This window comes from Labeo rohita, chromosome 12 (assembly GCF_022985175.1).
Source record: "Labeo rohita strain BAU-BD-2019 chromosome 12, IGBB_LRoh.1.0, whole genome shotgun sequence".
NCBI lineage: Eukaryota > Metazoa > Chordata > Actinopteri > Cypriniformes > Cyprinidae > Labeo > Labeo rohita.
The window spans coordinates 21,073,224-21,093,106 of NC_066880.1; the positions used below are offsets into that span (position 1 = coordinate 21,073,224).

The 19,883-nt window shown below is 36.7% G+C and overlaps 2 protein-coding genes across 2 annotated transcripts; one reads left to right on the forward strand and one right to left on the reverse strand.

Annotated features, from left to right (window-relative positions):
- Positions 1-220: 220 nt before the first annotated feature.
- Positions 221-3,573, reverse strand: neurod2 (neuronal differentiation 2). The gene is made up of 2 exons (XM_051123624.1): positions 3,325-3,573; positions 221-1,858 (listed from the first exon to the last, which is right to left on the reverse strand). The coding sequence occupies exon 2, from the start codon at positions 1,846-1,848 to the stop codon at positions 757-759; it is 1,092 nt and encodes a 363-aa protein (XP_050979581.1). The 5' UTR covers positions 1,849-1,858; positions 3,325-3,573; the 3' UTR covers positions 221-756.
- A 4,966-nt stretch (positions 3,574-8,539) lies between these two features.
- On the forward strand, positions 8,540-18,083 carry LOC127174383 (60S ribosomal protein L19). The gene is made up of 6 exons (XM_051124803.1): positions 8,540-8,659; positions 9,293-9,399; positions 11,837-11,959; positions 12,065-12,185; positions 14,456-14,566; positions 17,909-18,083. Exons 1-6 carry the CDS (start codon positions 8,655-8,657, stop codon positions 18,030-18,032), a joined length of 591 nt encoding a protein of 196 aa, XP_050980760.1. The 5' UTR covers positions 8,540-8,654; the 3' UTR covers positions 18,033-18,083.
- Positions 18,084-19,883: the final 1,800 nt, after the last annotated feature.

Sequence of the window (19,883 nt, forward strand, 5' to 3'; positions counted from 1 at the left end):
GATGCCTTCTATTTTAATTCGTCCTCAAACCGCTTTGCATTTTATCTTATTTCAGCACTGTTGTACAATTAGACGGATTGTGATACTGTGAAATTGAAGCTATCGACTTCAAAAAATACATTAGACTAACTTTTGGTGATACGTAAAATTTCATAAGCTTAAAATTTCATTGATTTTAAAATTTTATGAAAAACACAAATAAGATTAATTTTTTCGTTGTCATTGTTTGTGGAATTTTACTGTTATTGGTGTACTCATAAACTGGTTTATGCTTGAATTGGTTAGTATATTCTTAAAATTTCTGCCTGACCAATTCCCAGTGGGAAATGACAGCCCCAGATTATTCTGGAACATTGCGTCTTTATTCATTTGATCAAGAAACAGACTTTATTTAACAATTTGGTTCATTTCACATGTTTTTTTTTTTTCTTGAGATATTACATTAGATACTCATTATGGTTCAAACAATAGAATCAATCAGAAATAACGCTCCCACTGTAGTAAAATGTTTTTAGCAGTTAGATTCATTCACTTCTTTTATACAGATTTTATCCGTTAAGGTTCATTATGGAATACTGAAAAATTATTGAAGATTATTGTCCAATAATATAAATAATAAAAAAAATACTAAATTAATGTTTTGAATGTGGAAATGTCTTTTCCATGTCTTTCTTCTTCTTCTTCTTCTTCTTCCTTTTTTTCTCTCTCTCTCTCTCTCTCGCTGTCTTTCTCTTATTAACAGAGGGAAAAAATCACCTAATTGTGGAAAAAGGCGTTGAGTTCCTCGTATGCAGGCGCCCGATCGTGGTGCACGTGTACATCATGAAACGGTGGAAGGTTCTCTGAGTGAGCGCTGCCGCTGCGAGTTCCTGATGGGCCGTAAGCAAGACCATGAGCAGTGGAAGAACGTGAGCCATGCAGATTGGTGTAATGCATAGAATATTGATAACCTCTTTCTGCGTCTGGTGACAGTGACTCCTGTTGTCTCAAAGCAAAGTTACCATTTACACACACCGGAGGGCTGTGGTGACTCTCGTAATCCGGACTGTTGTACTCTGGGGACGTGCCTTCGGTGTACAGAGCCTCATAGGCCGAACAGAAAGAGTGATTTCGGAGACTGTGTGCATTGGATCCGGGCTGACAGTGTGTGCTTGATAGACGGGAGCACTGGTATGGATATGCGTGCATGGAGAACGAGGGGTTAGGCACGTGAAAGCGCGCTCCCTCTTGACATTGTTCCGTTAGAAAATTCCTTGAGTTAAGTTGGAGGCACCCAGCCACCAGATTGGTCGTGGGTTGGGAGAGGCCTTTGCACAGTGTCTGTACATACGAAACCACGTCTGGTCTCTTTCCATTCCGCAGGATTTCTGACAGCGCCCAAATGTAGTTCTTCGCCAACCTTAGTGTTTCAATTTTGGAGAGTTTCTGAGTTTTTGAATAGCATGGTACGACCTTGCGTAGATTGTCTAGTGCTGAATTTAGGTCGTGCATGCGCGTGCGCTCTCTGGCGTTCGCTTTTTGGCGTCGTACTTTCGAGCGCTCTAACCTAGCCGGCGTCATTTTACGTTTTTTTGGCCCACGTTTTTTGGGCCTGTCTCCGTCCCCATCATCTCCACAATCATCTTCATCAACATCCTCATCATCGTCCTCCTCCCCTGCAATTTCCGACTGAGCCCGGCTGCTCCCGTCTTTCACATCGCCCTCGTCCAAGTCCTCGTCGCCTAGGCGACAGTGCTCCTGCTCCTCGTCCTTGATTTTGGAGTCCTCGCTCCCGCTGTCATCCACCCAGCCCCCGAACTTCTGCATGTCCGGAAGCAGTGAAGGTTCGTTGAATAATCTAGTCAACATGGCAGCGGCACTGAAACATTGAAAAATGTTTTAATTATTAAACAAAGAAATTTAAATTATCGTACAGCTCAAATGTGGTTTGAAATAATAATGACTTCAGAGAAATGTAAAGCGAGTGCGCCCTGCCATTAATGAAGTAAATAGGGGTTGTTTTAAATGTAGTTTTCACTGTTGCCTTTGATGAAATTGGCTATTTTAAAAATAAAGAGCAAAAAAAGTCATATATGGCATGGGAAATGTGAGTAGGTTAAATCACAATTTCATAAATTTCCGAAAGTTGGGTATATCGTGGGAGACAACAAAAATAAAATGTTGTGATTTTCATTCAGAGAAATAGACAGACGTCGCCAGACGGTCTCACTCCCCATTTCTGTAGTAATGTTTGGCCCCTCGCTCAAGTCCTCGCATGCGCGGCCCCTGTCTTTGGGTCTCAGGGGGGCATTTTGAGCAGCGGGTACCCCCTTCACCCCTTCATTTCTATCTTCATTCTGGCGGCATTCCAGCACATTTTTAAACGCTTTATAGATTGTTTTTTTTTAAAACATAAAAAGGAAAAAACGAAGGAAAAGCTGTATTGGTAAAGTCAAAGTAATTGTAATACGATCTCATTTATTACCACAATAGCCAGTTCCCGGGTCCTCTTAATGAGGGCGGGATCCCTGAAATACAACCCCTAGGTTCTAAAACTACTGTCGATGTTTCCCATCTTGTTATATAATCGTAGTTTAAAGAAACACACACTCTACACTGTGCATATACACATACGATAATAGCATTTTATGTAATAAAATAAAAATAAAAAAAAAAATCAGTCGCAATCTTATTTATTTATTTTTTTAAACGTTTTCTGATGAACAACATTTTGTTTTTAAATAACTTGCAGGCTGTACTATGTAAACTATTGTTATGTGATTATTACTGGTAGTAATGCATGCATAATGGTAAAATGGTGACGTTAATACTACTCTCTGACTCTCTCTAAAAAAAAAAAGCTTGCATTATTAGTAGCTCGATGTAAATTATCTTGGAAAAAGTAATTGAAAATGTAAAGAGCCTTCTAAACAGATTTACCTATTTTAACTGTTAAATTAAAAAAAAAGATTTTAATTGCACAACATATTATATAGCCTACGGCATAACATTATCTGCTAATCAGTCACATAAATGTTTTGAGAAAAATATGTCTGAATACTCAGAATTAGCCTACAAACCGACTAGCCGTTTTAAGATAACATCTGTTCTGAAGGAGTCGATTGAGATGTTCGTTCACAAATGTAACATTATACGGCTGCTTTAAATATAACATGTAATAGGGTATAGAATAAAATGAACTAAACAAAGATTGAACACTGAGGATAAAAATCAAAAATAGATAAACGCAAAATAACAAATTTGAACCAGCATCAGTTGACATATTCTCTTTTAAATAATTATCAGAATTTGTTATGATTATTCTGTCGCGTACCAAAAACTCACCTAGTTTATGGTGCTCTATGGATGAGGGCGCGTTCGTCTACACCATCTTCACGATATAATTCCCTACTAAGCTAAGAAGACTAAGAAGAAGAGAAGCTCAATTGTCTGTGATCCGGTACGAGTTATCCTTTTTCCGGACTGCAGAGAGGCGGTGTGGCATCCCTAGCAGGCAGCGTTACATACCTGCTCTGATGCCAGGCCATATGGTGGGCACGTCACTGGCAGGAGCCATCACATGAGAGCGGGTGATTGACACGCGCTCGCATTCGTAGAGATTGCCTTCCCGAGGGAAGAGGAGCCCGCCATCTGTCGCTGCCGCTGCACACGCACCTCACTAAAGTGTACACGCTTGCATAGAAACTACACCCAAGTGCACACAGATATTCTCAGATACACATGGGGTGAGGGAATGTGGTAAATCAGAATATTTGAAAACAATGTTTGTAAATTCAACTTTCTTATGTATTATTGACCAATTTCAAACCAATTTCAGCGCTTGCTTGTTTTTTATTTTTTTTTTTTTTTTTTTTTTCTTGAACATGGCAATTTATTTAAATCCGTAAATGCAAGTGTCTTAACAGTATGTATAATCACGTTCGCATATTTAATTCCCAAAATGTTTTGTTGCGTTTGTTTTTGCTTATATGTTGTGTGTGTAGACAGATCTGTTGAAATGTTGACTCAAATTTAATTGTTAAACTTATTTGAATTTGTTTGTGACTGATTTTCCTGTAAAGTAATACCCTACAACGGAACTCAGTCAGAAACACAGTCAATGATACCATTTTAGCGACCAACCCTGTTCTATATGTACTTTTTATTTGGTTCTCAAATTTATTGAAAATATGGTTCTAGTCGGACACCTGGTGGTGATCATTTTGAACTGCATGAAGGCTGGGTGCTGAAAACATTATGGGTTCAAGCATGTGCTGAAACCCTATTGTAATTGTAGAAATTTGACGTTGTTATTATTATTGTTATAATTAAAGGGCTCAACTGTTTTGGAAATGTAAACACTAAAACGCTAAAACCCTATTGTTTTTGTTGTGACCATTTTTTTAATGAATATAAGCAGGGTTGGGGTCAATTCAGGAATGAACTCAACAATTCCAATTCAAAGAAGGAAATGGAATTGGAATTGGAATTGGAATTCAACAACAATTACAGGAAACAGAGTTGGAATTGAATTGGAATTACAGGAAGTGGAATTCAAGTCAGGGAAATTCTACTGAATTCCGTTTATTGCTGTTTCTGAGCATTTATTTGTGATTGCATTTAGAGACATACATTTGAACTTTATTTATGATGCTTTACAAATACCAAGTAATGTATGAAATAGAGTTGATCAAATGCAAGTACATAAAAATGAGAACTGTACATTATGAATTAAGAATTGAATGACAGTGGCGATAAGTTTCTGGATGTACTATACATCCAATATATGATTACCACATAATATATGTCTCAACTCACAAAAAAAAAAAATGAGTCATGTTCATTCATGTATTTCATTCCCTTTTTATTGCATCGAATTATCATCATTTCCTGAAATTTGGCATCACTAAGATTGCATCTCTTAGGCCTAAATATCTCAAATGGAATTTAGTGGAATTTATTTAAATTCAATTCTGTTTCCTGACATTCCAATTCAATTCCAATTCCATTTCCTGTCAGCTGCATGCAATTCCAATTCCATTCCAGGAAGTGAATTGGAATTTACCATTCATACTCAATTCAATTCATTAATGGGCCCAACCCTGAATATAAGGGGCCTAAGCATGAAGCAATGCATTTATATCATTTTTGTTAAGATGTAAGATTTATTGTTATTAGGGGTTAAAATGCGAAGACCCAAAAGTGTTTGGGCATCTGAGAATGTAAATGGAGGAACCCCAAACTTGGCAGAATGGTTCCAAACTTGTACCACTACATCTTCCCGACACTAAGTGGTGCATATATGTATCTGTCCACATAAATATTATATAGCATCACCTAGTGTTCAGGGTATAAGCAATATAACAAAATGAGTATTTCAGTATTTTTCCAAAATTTGGATTTTGATAATATATACCAGTACCCAGGTGAAAAAGATTGTAGTGTACTGCAATGAACTTGAAAGTCACCTTTTATTTATATGGCGCTTTTAACAGTACAGATTGTGACAAAGCAGCTTTACAGTATTAAATAGGAAATTGTGTGTCAATAATGCCAAAGGACAACAGCAAACATTCAATTTTCAGTTAAAGGCAGTTCATCACTGAATTCAGTGATGTCATCATCCAGCTCAAGGACAGCTACAAGGAACCAAAACTCCATCGGTGACAGAAATGGAGAAAAAAATCTTGTGAGAAACCAGGCTCAGTCAGGGGGCCAGTTCTCCTCTGGCCAGACGAACCAGCAGTTTGTTCCATGTTGCTGAAAAGTCAGAGGACAGTCATCAGGTTCCAATGGCCATCTAGGTGACAAGGTCTTCACTGGGGATCCGTCTCTGGGGCTCATCTAGTTGACGTGGTCTCCGCTGACATTCAGAGCTGTAGAGGTAGTCTCTAGGTGCTGAGGGACCATCTGATCTGGATACAGATTGGATCTGGTGGCTATGGTGACCTCGGAATAAGAAAGAAACAGACTAATATTAGTGTAGATGCCATTCTTCTTACGATGCAACAACTACATCGGGTGTTATGGGAAGTATTCCCGGTTCGGGTTGACCCAAGTAATGCAGCCTAACAATCCTTTAACGGATTTGAATGATAGAAATGTGTAAATGAAATCCAGAAAGTATGTTTATAGTATAATTGTACTCCTAACATGCGTACTTGAAGTGCATTAAATTGTATTAAATTGCATTTTTAATATATTTTAGTATACTAGAAGTACTATGAATACTATGGTATGAATATGTGCTCAGTTAGGCTTTTGAGAAATATGCTCAAATGTAAGCATACTTTTGTGACATTTTAGTGTATTTACAGAAACTTATTTTACTGTCAGCAGGGCTGCTGCTTACCAGATGGGTACCCTAAGCAGAACTGTATTGTTGTGACCCCTCATTCAAATATTACAGAAAAAAAAACAAAAAACAAAAACACCTATACGGGGTCAAAAATAGAACTTTAATAAAATACAAAAGTAAATAAATTGCACTTAAATTGTATTATTTATAAATTACAGTTGTAGCTCAGTTAGCTATACAGTTGTCTGACTGATTTTATGATCTCAAGCACTCAGAAATCACACAAAAGAAAATTAAGCAGTTTTACTATGATAAAAACATGGTTGATTTCGGCAAGGGTTGGGATGTCTGCATGTTTTTGTTAAAGGAATTATAGAGGTTGTAGCATATTTGAATTAAATGTCTGGTCAATATTAAAAGGATTTGATTGTCCTGTAAGTGTAACAACAGCAATAATTAGGCCTTTGGCGCCCTTTGCAGGCATTTGTAATAGGGTAGAGTGGGGTAAAAATGCAAGAGATGTGAAGATGTTAAATTAAATGTAAACACAATCAGATTTTTTGCGTGTTTATACTGGCTCTGATTATCAACTTCTACTAAGCTTGCTCCATTTTTGCAAATCTTTTTGTAAATCAGTTTATATACTTTTTAATGTCAAACACTCATCTTGTCTTACTCTGCCTGGACTGTTTTTTCTGGTTTATGACAGTTAGGGTATGTAGAAAAACTCCCGTCTCATGTTCTCCCTCAACTTCAAAATCATCCTATATCGCTGTTTTACCTTTTTTGTTAAGGGTGTTTGATCTTCTTTGCATGTTTACGTTGCAAAGACTGGGTCGGTACTTCTGCAGCGATGTAGGATGATTTTGAAATTGAGTTTTTCGACATACCCTAACTGTCTTGAGCCAGAATACACACAGTTCAACGAGAGCAAGGCAAGACGAGCGTTTGAGAATAAAAAAATTTAAATTGTATTTTTTTTTATGAAAATAACCGATCGTTTCGCTAGATAAGACCCTTCTTCTTCGGCTGAGATCGTCTGAAGCCGCATTTAAAGCAAACTACAATGAGGTGGTTGTTTTGCAACAAGGTGGAGACGTTGGGTCATTTGGCAACAAAGTGCTGGGTAAATAATGGACAAAACACATGCTGGGTTATTTTGACCCAGCTGGTTGATTAAATGTTTTTACCCAACATGCTGGGCTAATTAAGTCAACTTTTGTTTAAAAGTTATTATATTGCTGGCTTAAAATGGGCTGAAAAATTAAAATTCACACACAGAATTATAGGCAACAGCAAGAATCAAAAGATAAACATTTATTACTAAGCAAGAAAACTCATGGATAAAAAGCAAGACCAAGCAAGCAAGAACACTCATGGACAAAAATATAATACAAATTGAATTTATTTGGGTGAATACAGCATAGTTTATTTTACAATATTACATACATTTAAATTTGTTTAACCAAATTTAATTGCTAACCAGCATTGTTCAATACTGAAGCCACATTTTCAAAACTGTTCATACAGTCTGCATTACCAACATGAATCTTGGCCAAACAGTTGATCTCACCTCCAAAATTCACTCAGACCAACAAAATATATATCTCAGAATAAGTTTCAATTCTGGTAACAATTCTCATTCAGAAAATATACATTTTATTCATAACACACTGATCTAAAAAAAACAATAACAACATTATTGTAATTATTCCTATTGTAATGTGGGGTTTGGGTTTGTTTCTTGTTCACTGTTTTCATGTCTTTTGATATTTTGTGTTGTCATGGTCCCTGCATCCATATTTTGGATTATGTCATAACTATAGAATACATTAAAATTCTATCGCTCAATCCTGCATTATATATGCATTGTATTAAAACCCTGTCACTATTAAACTCTATTCCTGATAGATAGTCCAACTTTCGATCTTGTCCATCATTGTTTAGATTATTACTATTACTTGTTTTTTCACTATAGCTTCAGTGTAGTTTACAACATTTTACTCTACGCAAATTTACTCACATTTCATTTGCTTCAAATAGTAAGACATTAATTATTGTTTAATCAATCTGGGGAAACAAACCCCAAAAAACAAAAAATCCGCTGCACTTTTTTGGACATACCATTCTAACAGAAACAGAGGTTTGATTTTCCATGTGATGTCTACCGTAATGCATACAAGTCTAGGCTCACACAAAAATATGCATATTAAATGTAAATGTATACCTTATGAAACACAATTTTCTTATTCACTTGCAAAACGACGTATTATTAATTAAGCATGAACGCTGATGCTTTCGGTGATATACCCATGCATTAGAATGGTACACTCTAGGGCGCTCTTCTTTCGGTCTTTTCTCTCAGTGATCTGCCGCAATGAGGTAAGAGATTAGCCTATTGCAGCTGAAATAACCAAAATCGTTTAACATTTTATATTATTCTCTGATGTTTTGACAAGATTTTGAAGTAAAGACGTTTTCTTTCTTACATTCATGGATTCTGGCTGTGTAATGCGCTTTAGAGCTATTGTGTCAAACTTGTAGGCCGCTGTTTGCATAGAGTTCCACGTTGTTTGTCGCGTTTGGACCAACACAACTGTCCTTATAGAGTTGGGAACAATTTGGATGTAGGATAAATTAGTAGTATGATTCGGTTCAGCTATTAAGCTAAGGTGCATTAGGAAGAAAAGTAACTTCACCATGTTGTTTCCGTGTAACAATACTTGCGAATACTAAGGTGTATGATTTGTAGTAGTTTTGGATTTGTGCATGTATAGAAGTACCATGTTATTTTGGTACTGTAATATTTTGTATGTGGTAATAAACTGCTGTCCGCGGGAATTTATTTAATACGCGGCATTAAACCTTTTAAATCTGCTTAAAATGCATTAAAATGATGCTGTCATACCCCTTTGTGAGAGATGTTTAGGTGTGTGCACTTTTTGTGCTTATTTAGTGTTATAAATTTAAAGTACATGAAATTAGTTTTAATTGTTTTTGAATCTATTCTTTTAGCATGCTCAGACTGCAGAAGCGCTTGGCGTCCAGCGTCTTGCGCTGCGGCAAGAAAAAGGTTTGGCTGGACCCCAATGAAACCAACGAGATTGCAAATGCCAATTCCCGTAAGATTTTATGTTTCTTATTTCAGCTCACAAATGCAACGTTAGGAAACATTTGCCTAAAAATTTGCTATTGCTGTCGTATAATAAGTAAACAAAATCACCTACTCATTATTATGTTTAAATCATCTTGACTTTTTTGCATGAATAATTGAAAAAGTTATTCACAGGTGGCTAAAACTAAAAGAGTTCTCATATGGGTTAAAAAGGGTTATGAAAGCTTTAAATTCAATTTTGAAAGCATTTTTTCCCTTTAAATTATAATTGTTATTTTTAGTCCACTGTAGAGTATTTTATTTGTATTTCTGTCTGTTGCGGCATGAATGTACCTGTAGGTATGTGCACTGATCAGGCATAACGTTATGACCACCTTCCTAATATTGTGTTGGTCCCCCTTTTGCTGTCAAAACAGCTCTGACCCATCGAGGTATGGACCCCTGAAGGTGTGCTGTGGTCAAGTCAACACCTCAAACTCTGGGTGTTGCTTAAACCATTCCTGAACCAGTTTTGCTTTTTGGCAGGGTGCATTATTCTGCTGAAAGAGGCCAAAGCCACCAGGGAATACTATTTCCATGTAAGGGTGTACATGGTCTGCAGCAATGCTTAAGTAGGTGGTACATGTCAAAGTAACATCCACATGGATGGCAGGACCCAAGGTTTCCCAGCAGAACATTTCCCAAAGCATCACACTGCCTCCACCGGCTTGCCTACCTTCTATAGTGCATCCTGGTTACATGTGTTTCCCACGTAAGCGTGCACACTCACCTAGCCATCCATGTTATGTAAAAGAAAACGTGATTTATCAGACCAGGCAACCACTGCTCCGTGATCCACTTCTGACTCTCATTTGCCCACTGGTGGCGGTTTCGGTGGTGGACAGGAATCAGCGTGGGCACCCTGACTGGCAACTATGCCTGACTGTGCAACCCCAATCGCAACAAACTGTGATGGACTGTGTGTTCTGACACCTTTTTATTGGAACCAGCATGAACTTCTTAATAAATCTGAGCTACAGTAGCTCGTCTGTTGGATCGGACTACATGAGCCAGCCTTCGCTCCCGATGTGCATCAATGAGCCTGTGCCACCCATGATATTGTCGTCGGTTCACCACTGTTCCTTCCTTGGACCACTTTTGATAGATACTGACCACTGCAGACTGGGAACACCCTACAAGAGCTGCAGTTTTGGAGATGCTGTGACTCAGTCTAGCCATCACAGTTTGGCCTTTGTCAAACTCACTCAAATCCTTACGCTTGCCCATGCTTCTAACACATGAACTTTGAGGACAAAATGTTTACTTGCTGCGTAATATATCCCACACATTAACAGGTGCCGTGATGAAGAGATAATCAGTGTCTTTCATTTTACCTGTTAGTTATCATAATGTTATGCCTGATCGATGTACATCTGTGTTTGTTAGTCTTATGCTGTTGGGATCTCCATTACATTAAAAAAAACAAAAAAAACACTGAAGTTAAAAATTGTTTTGGCAGTTTGGTTTCAATAAAAGTGCGCATGTGAAAGTCTTCATTTTGATTTAGTGAAAAAGTGACCAATATAAGTGATCAGGAAAAGCAACATAATTAGCTGGCGTTTCACTTGTTCATACACACACCATGACAGTCAAAACTGGCGTTCATTGATACATACTGTGCGATAATCTGACTATAAAACAACATCTTATATATAACAACAGCTTACCTTTGTGTCACACTAACATCAGAGAGAACTAGAGGAAGTTTTTCGTGAAGTACATATTGTAGAACATAATACAGAACTTTACAGTCAATACAGTCAAAACTAATAAAGTCCTGCAGCTTTTTAAGGATATACCAGTCTGGGCTGCATTTCTGGGCTACTTAAGCATTGTAAGCTTAAGTACATCGTAGACCCATTGAAACCAATGGAGCTACATTTGATGCTGGGCATAATCGTATAGTCCCATATTCAGTTTCTATTTTATTCAGCTGTGCTCTGATTTCAGAGTTTCAGTGATATTAAGGCCTTTGTGTAATTAATGTTTTGAGAGTTGAGTCATTCTCCCACTCTATACCTTGTGACTTCTATTTAGGCCACTCTGGCGTTGTGATCATTTGAATATACATACAAAATCTGACCTGTTATTGTGCTAAAAACCAGTCACTCACAAATCATACCAAATGTCTGCTGATCTCTATTGAATGGTTGGTGGGCAATGTCAAGATCAGCACCAGCCGATGAGTGATTGGATCCAATATGTGCACACTTGGGTTTGTTTGTTAACCAATTAGCCTGTACAATTTAGATGTTTAAAAACCTCCAAACTGACCCCAAACCAGCCCAAATCTGCCCAATCTGGCAACACTGTATTTAAAACATACATGTCTGTTAAAACATTGTTAGTTTCAAAACTCCTTTTACACATTACTTATTAACTAATCTTGATCTCTTGTTTGTTAGGCCAACAAATTCGTAAGTTGGTAAAGGATGGTCTGATCATTAAGAAGCCTGTCACTGTTCACTCTCGTGCCCGATGCCGCAAGAACACCCTGGCACGTCGTAAGGGCCGTCACATGGGTATCGGTATGTAAATGTTTTTTTTCTTTTTTTTCTTTTTTTTTTTTTATTTGAGAGAAAAAATGGTCATGTTTCACTTGTTGATTGATTTGTTTCAATCTTAACTTTTAGGTAAGAGAAAAGGTACAGCCAATGCCCGAATGCCAGAGAAGCTTTGCTGGATGCGTCGCATGAGAATTCTACGACGTCTTCTGCGTCGTTACAGGGAGTCCAAGAAGATTGACAGGCACATGTAAGTCACAAATTAGCTGACTTTATGCTTTATTCTAGAGATGCACCAATCGACTGGCCAGGGACCGGAATTAGCCGATTTTCCGCAAGATTGGCCCAGACCGGTGACCGGCCGGTCAGTATGTAGATTCCGAGCTGGTCCGTTTTGACGTCACACTTAGGGCGACTGATGATGTCTTTATGTTGGGCCAGATGAGGCTTGCGCAGCTTGAGTATGTGTGAGAGACTTACTGCAGTAGAGAAAAAAAGAAAGAAATTTATATGATTTAGGTACGCAACATTGCACGTCCAAGAAGTTTCTTCAAATATCAACAAGATTGCAATGTGACAGTTATTTTTCTACAATAGTAGTTCAGTAAACAAATTAATGGACTTATATTTTTACTATTTTCTAGGGCTGGGTAAAAAAATATCGATATCTGGATTTTAATCGATTCTCATTTTTACGAAACAATATCGATTTTTTTATTTTATATTTTTTTTTAAATCCCAAGAATCAATTAGTCTAGCCTGTTTTCAGTTAATGGATGGAACATTTCAAATTTCAAATTCTGTCCATTGTATTGCAGTATACTAACAAATGCCTCAATCAACAGATCATACGTGAACTGATCATCTTCCAGAGTTCTAGACTGCGACCATTTTTTTTCTGCAAGTGCGACTACATTTTGTGAGCGGTGGCGCGACCACCGCGTTGATCAACTCATAAGCGCTGCCATTTTTATTTCATATGAGAAACATCAAACGACAAACGAAATGAAAGCGAAACAAAATCCCACTGCTCGTCTGAGATGCACAGCACGGACCGTTTATCAGCTCAGACCGCAACGCAAACAAACTTGTCCGAGCTCAGAACAGCTTTAACTGCACAGTGCTGCAAAATCTGGTGAGAAGCGTTTGAATTCACCGCAGAAGGAATAAAAGGCTGCTGCGACATCTAGCGTGATGCATTCAAATTCAAAGTACTTTTCAAAAGTACAGCTTAACAATCCGTATTGTTACAATGTCTCTTCTAATCGCTCAGTCACTGTTTAAGCCACGCAAAGACGTCAATATAACCGCTTGTAAACAATTTGTGTAACATTACATTTACCTCAGAAAGCATATGATCATAAACTTGTTAGTCAGCCAGAAAAATAAACTGGAGAGAGGAGCATTTTGCTATGTATATGCACCATATAACATATTCATTCGATTTTTTTTTTTCTGCTGTTCTTTAATGTTTTGTTTGAATTTGAAATTTTTTTGATGTTATTATGTAAACACATTTTTTAAAAAAATAAAAAAAAATAACTGAAGTAATTGAAACTTTATTATAAAAGCTTAAGTGTGATTTAAGCAGGTCTATAGCACAAATCAGTCAATTTTAACCTTCAGTATTATAATCTAGTACCAACTGACTCTTATATATTTTACAGCATTAGTTGAGAGATTTTTTTTCCTTGAGAAAATTTGTCATGTTCTGTACCTGATATATATACAAAATAATTGATATTTAATCAAATCGAATTGGTAATTGAATCGAATCGCAAGACGCTGAATGAGAATCGAATCAGATCTTGAAATTTGTGTCAAAACCCAGCCCTACTATTTTCACTATTGACTGTGTTTTGCTCAATTTCATTGACAAAAATAGTTTCAATCAAAGTCACAGCAGAACTGTTGTGTGTCCTTGCGCAAGACAGTTTCATTACTGAATGAATTCACGTTTTGAATGAATTGGGCTACGCTGAACCGTTATGTTCTGTGTGAAAGGGCCAAAACAATCATTTGCCAGCTTTATTTATCATTGCTTTTTTCACAACATTTCTTATTTGTATGTATAAAACATATTAAAAACATTTATCTTATAAAATTATTTATACATTTTAACATTTTGTGGTGTAAATGCATTTATGGCACCTCAGCTTCATCAAACAGTCAGTTGTGAAACATGACACATTTAATAAGTAATAAGGGGAAAAAATAACCATTTATAAATGTAGTGGGAAATGACATGTTTTGTTAAATACAGCATCTCATTTTCAGTAAATTGTTATTTCTACCTATCCGATACCTATAGTCACAGAGCACTTTTTTTTGAGAGTTAAGTGAGAGAATGTGTGAAACTTAGTCCAGATTGAGGAAATTGTAATACAAAATACAAAACGCATACAAAAAATGGAATCAGCCAAGAAAATTGCAATCAGTGCATCTCTACTTTATTCCTAATAAAAATATGGGCTGATATCAGCTCTTGTGTTATCATATTTACACTGTTTTTTTGTTTAGGTACCACAGCCTGTACCTCAGAGCTAAGGGAAATGTCTTCAAGAACAAGCGCATCCTCATGGAGCACATCCACAAACTGAAGGCCGATAAGGCTCGCAAGAAGCTTCTGTCGTAAGTAAAAGCTGCTCTAGCAGTAGCTGAATAAGTTTAACAGCTGTTTAGTGTCTGTTTACACTAAGTGCAAATAGCCTGCCTTGTTGGCAGAGGCTATTTACACTAACTCCGCCCACAAAGTGTGATTGTGCTAGTCAACACTACTAAAGACGACGGTCAAACAACAGCTTCAGTGGCGTAGATGGTAAAGCGCATGTCATAGTCTTTTTGACACGATCGACCTGGGTTCAAATCCGCCTTTTGCAAAACTTTTTTTCTCCCTTTTCAAATCTTATATCACATCTGTAAGGCATTTATTTTCAATTAAAATGAAGGAAATAATCAAAAAGCTGGAAATAAAGTATCAGGTAGGGTCAGGGTAGGTTATAGGGAGGGCTTTGTTGTCCCAATAAGGTGGCATCCATTTAATTATTTGAATTAAAATTATAATTCACTCTTAATATATGAATATTGCATAATGTACTACAGTACTAGGATGCAGATAATTTCCACTATTTGGAATAAGTAGTATAAATAGAAGAAAATCCTGCTATTTTAACATAGTGTAAATAGAATCTATAGCTATTTGCTCTTAGTGTAAAAAGCATGTTGCTAAAAAATCCTGCTATTTTCACCTAGTGTAAATGTAATCTATTGTTAATTGCACTTAGTGTAAATAGCATGCATCGCTGTTTGCCCTTAGTGTAAATAGAATCTATCAGTAAGAAAATATGTTATTTGCACTTAGTTTAAGTCGCCTCTATCACTGTTTACACTTAGTGCAAATAGCCGCTGTCTAATTTGAATCTTTTTGGGGTTATTCTCGCTTGTCTAGAATAAATATTTAAATCAGGGGTGTATTTAAAACAGTAGTATTTAAATCAGGGCTGCCCAAATGTAGGTCCTGGAGGGTCACTGTCCTGCAGAGTTTAGCTCCAACCCTAATTAGGCACACTTGAACCAGCTAAACAAGCTTCTTACTAGGCATGCTAGAAACTTCCAGGCAGGTGTGTTGAGGAAAGTTGGAGCTAAACTCTGCAGGACAACGGCCCTCTTAGGACTGAGTTTTTTTGCACCCCTGATTTAAATACTCTGATAGCTGAAAAACGTCATCAGCCAATAAAAGCTTAAAAGGGGCATTGGGCGCAAAATTCATTTTTACATGGTGTTTGCATATAAATGTGTCTTAGCAGTGTGTGGACACAACCACCCTGCAGTGACAGAATTCCATTCACTCCTTTTTTTTTTTTTAATTACCAAAAAAGATCTTTTCTCATTAAAATAACATTTTCTTGTTAAAACAGTATTTCTCGTAATAATGACATATAATGTCAAAGACAATGTGTTTCCTGTTATTACATTATAAAGAGTGAGCTAAGCGATTGTCTGCGCTGCTGTCGCCATAGTCCTAAAACAAACGAGGATCTGCATGCTGCTGAAGTTACTGCAGGAGGGATAATAGAAATACACTGTTTTAAATGTATTTTAATGTTATTGTTTTTATTGTAGCGGAATGTTTATTAGGATTTTTCTCGAATCTGTCTACAATATAATGCTATCCAATATATGCACTCAGAACCAGAGGATATGACTCATTTAAGGTCACACCAGTCGTTTGATTTATCGACTCTGGGCTTGGTAAATTTTTTTATTTGAATGACTTGATTTAACACCAAATAAGAACAAAAAGAAATAAAGAGAAGTGACGCACTGTTTGATATTATTATTATTATTATTATTATTATTATTATTATTATTATTATTATTGATACTTTAGTGTGATTATAATAATTATTTCAGAAATTATTTCAGAAATAATTATATCAGAAATTATATCTTTAGCTAAATAAAGCCATCCGTCGCATTGCGTTGTTCTTCTGGGGTAAATTACAGTCAGTATACTGTATAGGCTGTCTGCGCAGCACGTAGGTGTGAGCACAATACAGATAATGAGCTCAGATGGGAAGTCCTGTGCCTTTTGTTGGATTTATACAAATTAAATAAACAAGTTTGTTTTCGACTGTTTCGTTTAAGTGGACCTTTCAAGCTGTCTACATGACATTTCTATCCCCCACAATGCAAGGGTTTGCGTCACCATGGCTGACCTGAGAAGTACAGTGCAGTTACGCTTTATATGTATATTTGCAAAAAATGAAGAAACAGTATGAAGACACGTTATTGTGAATAATTTGCAGAGCGGTACATCAGATGAACTCTTATTCTGCGTGATGGGACAGGACAGTTAAGCTTTCACACCATAATCCTCTCCAAACACTTCATCGTAATGCAGTGTAAGGCAACTAGGCAATAGTCATTAGATTCTTCAGGGCTGAGATTTTTAAGAACTGGTATGATAATGGATGTTTTCAAACATCTGGGATATGTGAATAAGTGGACTGCTGGAAATCATCAATCATAATAGCCCCAGTACATCAATACTGTCATAGCCATTAACATCAAGTAAAAATTATCAAAACCATTCGCCAGTGTCTCATTTGCAGCTTACGCCTTAACACCTTACCTTAGACCACAACTTTTTTGAAGTATTACTTAAATTACTATCATTGAAATCTCTGTAATGCTAATGAGTGAGTTTGTGTGTATGAGCGATTAAGCTTTTGATTAAGCTAAGCCAGTTTTATAAGTTCAGAGTTTTGATTAAAAGCCAAGTGTTTGTGGTTTATAAACACTTCAACCTCCTTGGTGATATGAGGCTTATTGTTTGGTACATGTTTAATTATTTATCACAGAATCCACACAGACTGAATCCCAGTCAGGACAGTGAAAACAGTCTTTAGGTATCTCCACATTCTTTGGACACTAAAGTCTCACCACCTTGTTCTGGTTAAGTTGACTTCAGCAAGGTGTGGTATACAGCTGACTAGGACTGTTGCAATAAATACTGTATCTACTTGTCACACAATATATGGACAGGAGTATGATAAGCTGTTGTGATGCTTATATCGCCCATTGTCTATGTGCATGTTTGTTTACATAAATTTCATTAAATTTTAGCAGACTGAAATGCTTTTGTGTCTGACGCCTGCGGAGCAGTCCCCCTTTTTCATCAGCATAAATTTTTACTAATGAAATCTATTAAAACCTGGATGTACAATACAGTATTTGCTCATAAGTAATCAAAATGAAAATTAATTAATAATAAAAAAATAAATGAATGTAAAAAAAAGGAAAAATATTTCTGCACTGGCTGTCATCCAAAAATATTGGAATATCGGCAACATCTAATATTATAAATCTTTAACTAAAATATAAATAAGTAAAATGAAAGCATGGACTGGGGAAAAAAAAAAAAAAAAAAACTTGATGTTTAAATGACATTGTATTTTTGCCGATTTACAGTGACCAGGCAGAAGCACGGCGATCTAAGACAAGGGAGGCTCGTAAGCGTCGTGAAGAACGCCTACAGGCCAAGAAAGAGGAGATCATCAAGACCCTGTCAAAAGAGGAGGAGACCAAAAAATGAGCATTCATCTGTCAAACCTTGTTTCAGTAATAAAGAGCCATAAAACTCAAACCTGACTCTCCATGTGCTATTTAGGAATCCAGAAAGTGAAGGTTCTTGCAAAATTGTGTATTACATACATAAATTGGCACACAAAATAGAAAAATATTAAGTAACAGAAAAATATGAAGTAATTAAGGAATATAAAAGAGATAATGTATATACAGTACAACAGATTTGTTTTCTCTTGAAGCTGCAAACTTTTCTTGATCTTAAGACATAAGAGGTCTTTGTACCTTTTCTGCCCTCACTATGTGTGCAGGTACATAGCTATGCAGCAAGCTAAACACTTCAACAAGTACCCAAAGCAGTGTAAAATGGGGCAAAAAAAAATATATATATATATATTTCTGAACATTTCAATGAGGATAAACTTCTTAAATGTATTTTTACAGTGTATATCTAACAAGTCCTGCAGGAGCTTGACAACATTTCAATCATTTAATTTTTCATAATACACCTCCATGATAACCATGAACCTCCATGATTGACCAGAACTATATAATATTTACAACATTATTGTTATATTTAAAAAAAAACAACAGACAATGCTTTTTTTAAAGAGTAAATGAAGATTGGCTGGAGATGGATAAGTGTGGTCTCTCAAGTGCTACATGGCAAAATGGCTGAACGGCATGTGCTTTACATAAATAAAACACCACTAGGGGTCGCCAACATCAAATCAAATCGAACAATAAGAATACTCTCTCCTTAGGATGCTAGGATCACTCTCAGTGTCTATTCTATAAAGCTACCTACAGAATAATTTATTTTTCCTTAAGAGGAGAATCACTTAAGAGGCTGGTTTTAGGAATTGCTTAGGACTGCCTTCCTTGACATTTCTCACTTCGACCTTTCTGACCTTTCCATCATCACTGGGCAAGGTTTTCCTGATCAATCCCACAGGCCAGTCATGTCTTTTTAAAAGAGTGAGAAACTCAGCGAGACATTTTCCAAGATGAGATTGATTCATATCACCCAAAACACACAGGGAGCACTGGGAGTACATTGGAGCTGTTGCTGCACACACTCAAGATACTCACGTTGCAGCTCTTTCTAAACTTCTGTCTGGTGGCACACAATGACAAGGACTGTTGCAATAAATACTGTATCTACTTGTCACACAGTATATGGACATGAGCGTGATAAGCTGTTGTGATGCTTATATCGCCCATTGTCTATGTGCATGTCTTTTAACTTGGTTTTCTTTTAACAAGACAACATCTCCATCCTGCAGATTCGTTGGCCCAATGCTGGACTTTTTGCCACTGGCATCTGAAGATATCATTTTTGTCAAACTGCCTTGGAAGTACAGTATGTGCTCTAACCTTTTGTGTAAGGAGCATGGCAGGAGTGAAAATCAGAGGTTGCTCTGGATCTGAAGACACACAAGTTAATGATCTTGAATTTACTATTGCTTTAACTTCAGCCATAAGAGTTATTAAAAACTATGTGTGAGCCTGGTGGGTCCAAGTTTTAAGAACATGGCATCAAGAATATGACACGTGACTCCAATCATTTTCTCCCAGCTGCCCCCCGTGCGTAAGGAATGCAGCAGATTGTTCTGAGAGGTAACACAGATAGCACATGTACGTCTGCAGGATGTCTGTTAAAGATCGCTTGATCTGAAAAAGCATCTGCTGTGTACAAACATCTGACACGTTTTAAATCGTAAACATCTTAAAGACATCTAATAGACAGCTATTTTAAATCTGACAGAAACATCCTATAGACATATTGCAGATGAGCAAACAATCTAAAAAATACATCTTGCAGATGTAAATGCAGATGTCAGATAGACGTCTCCGTAAA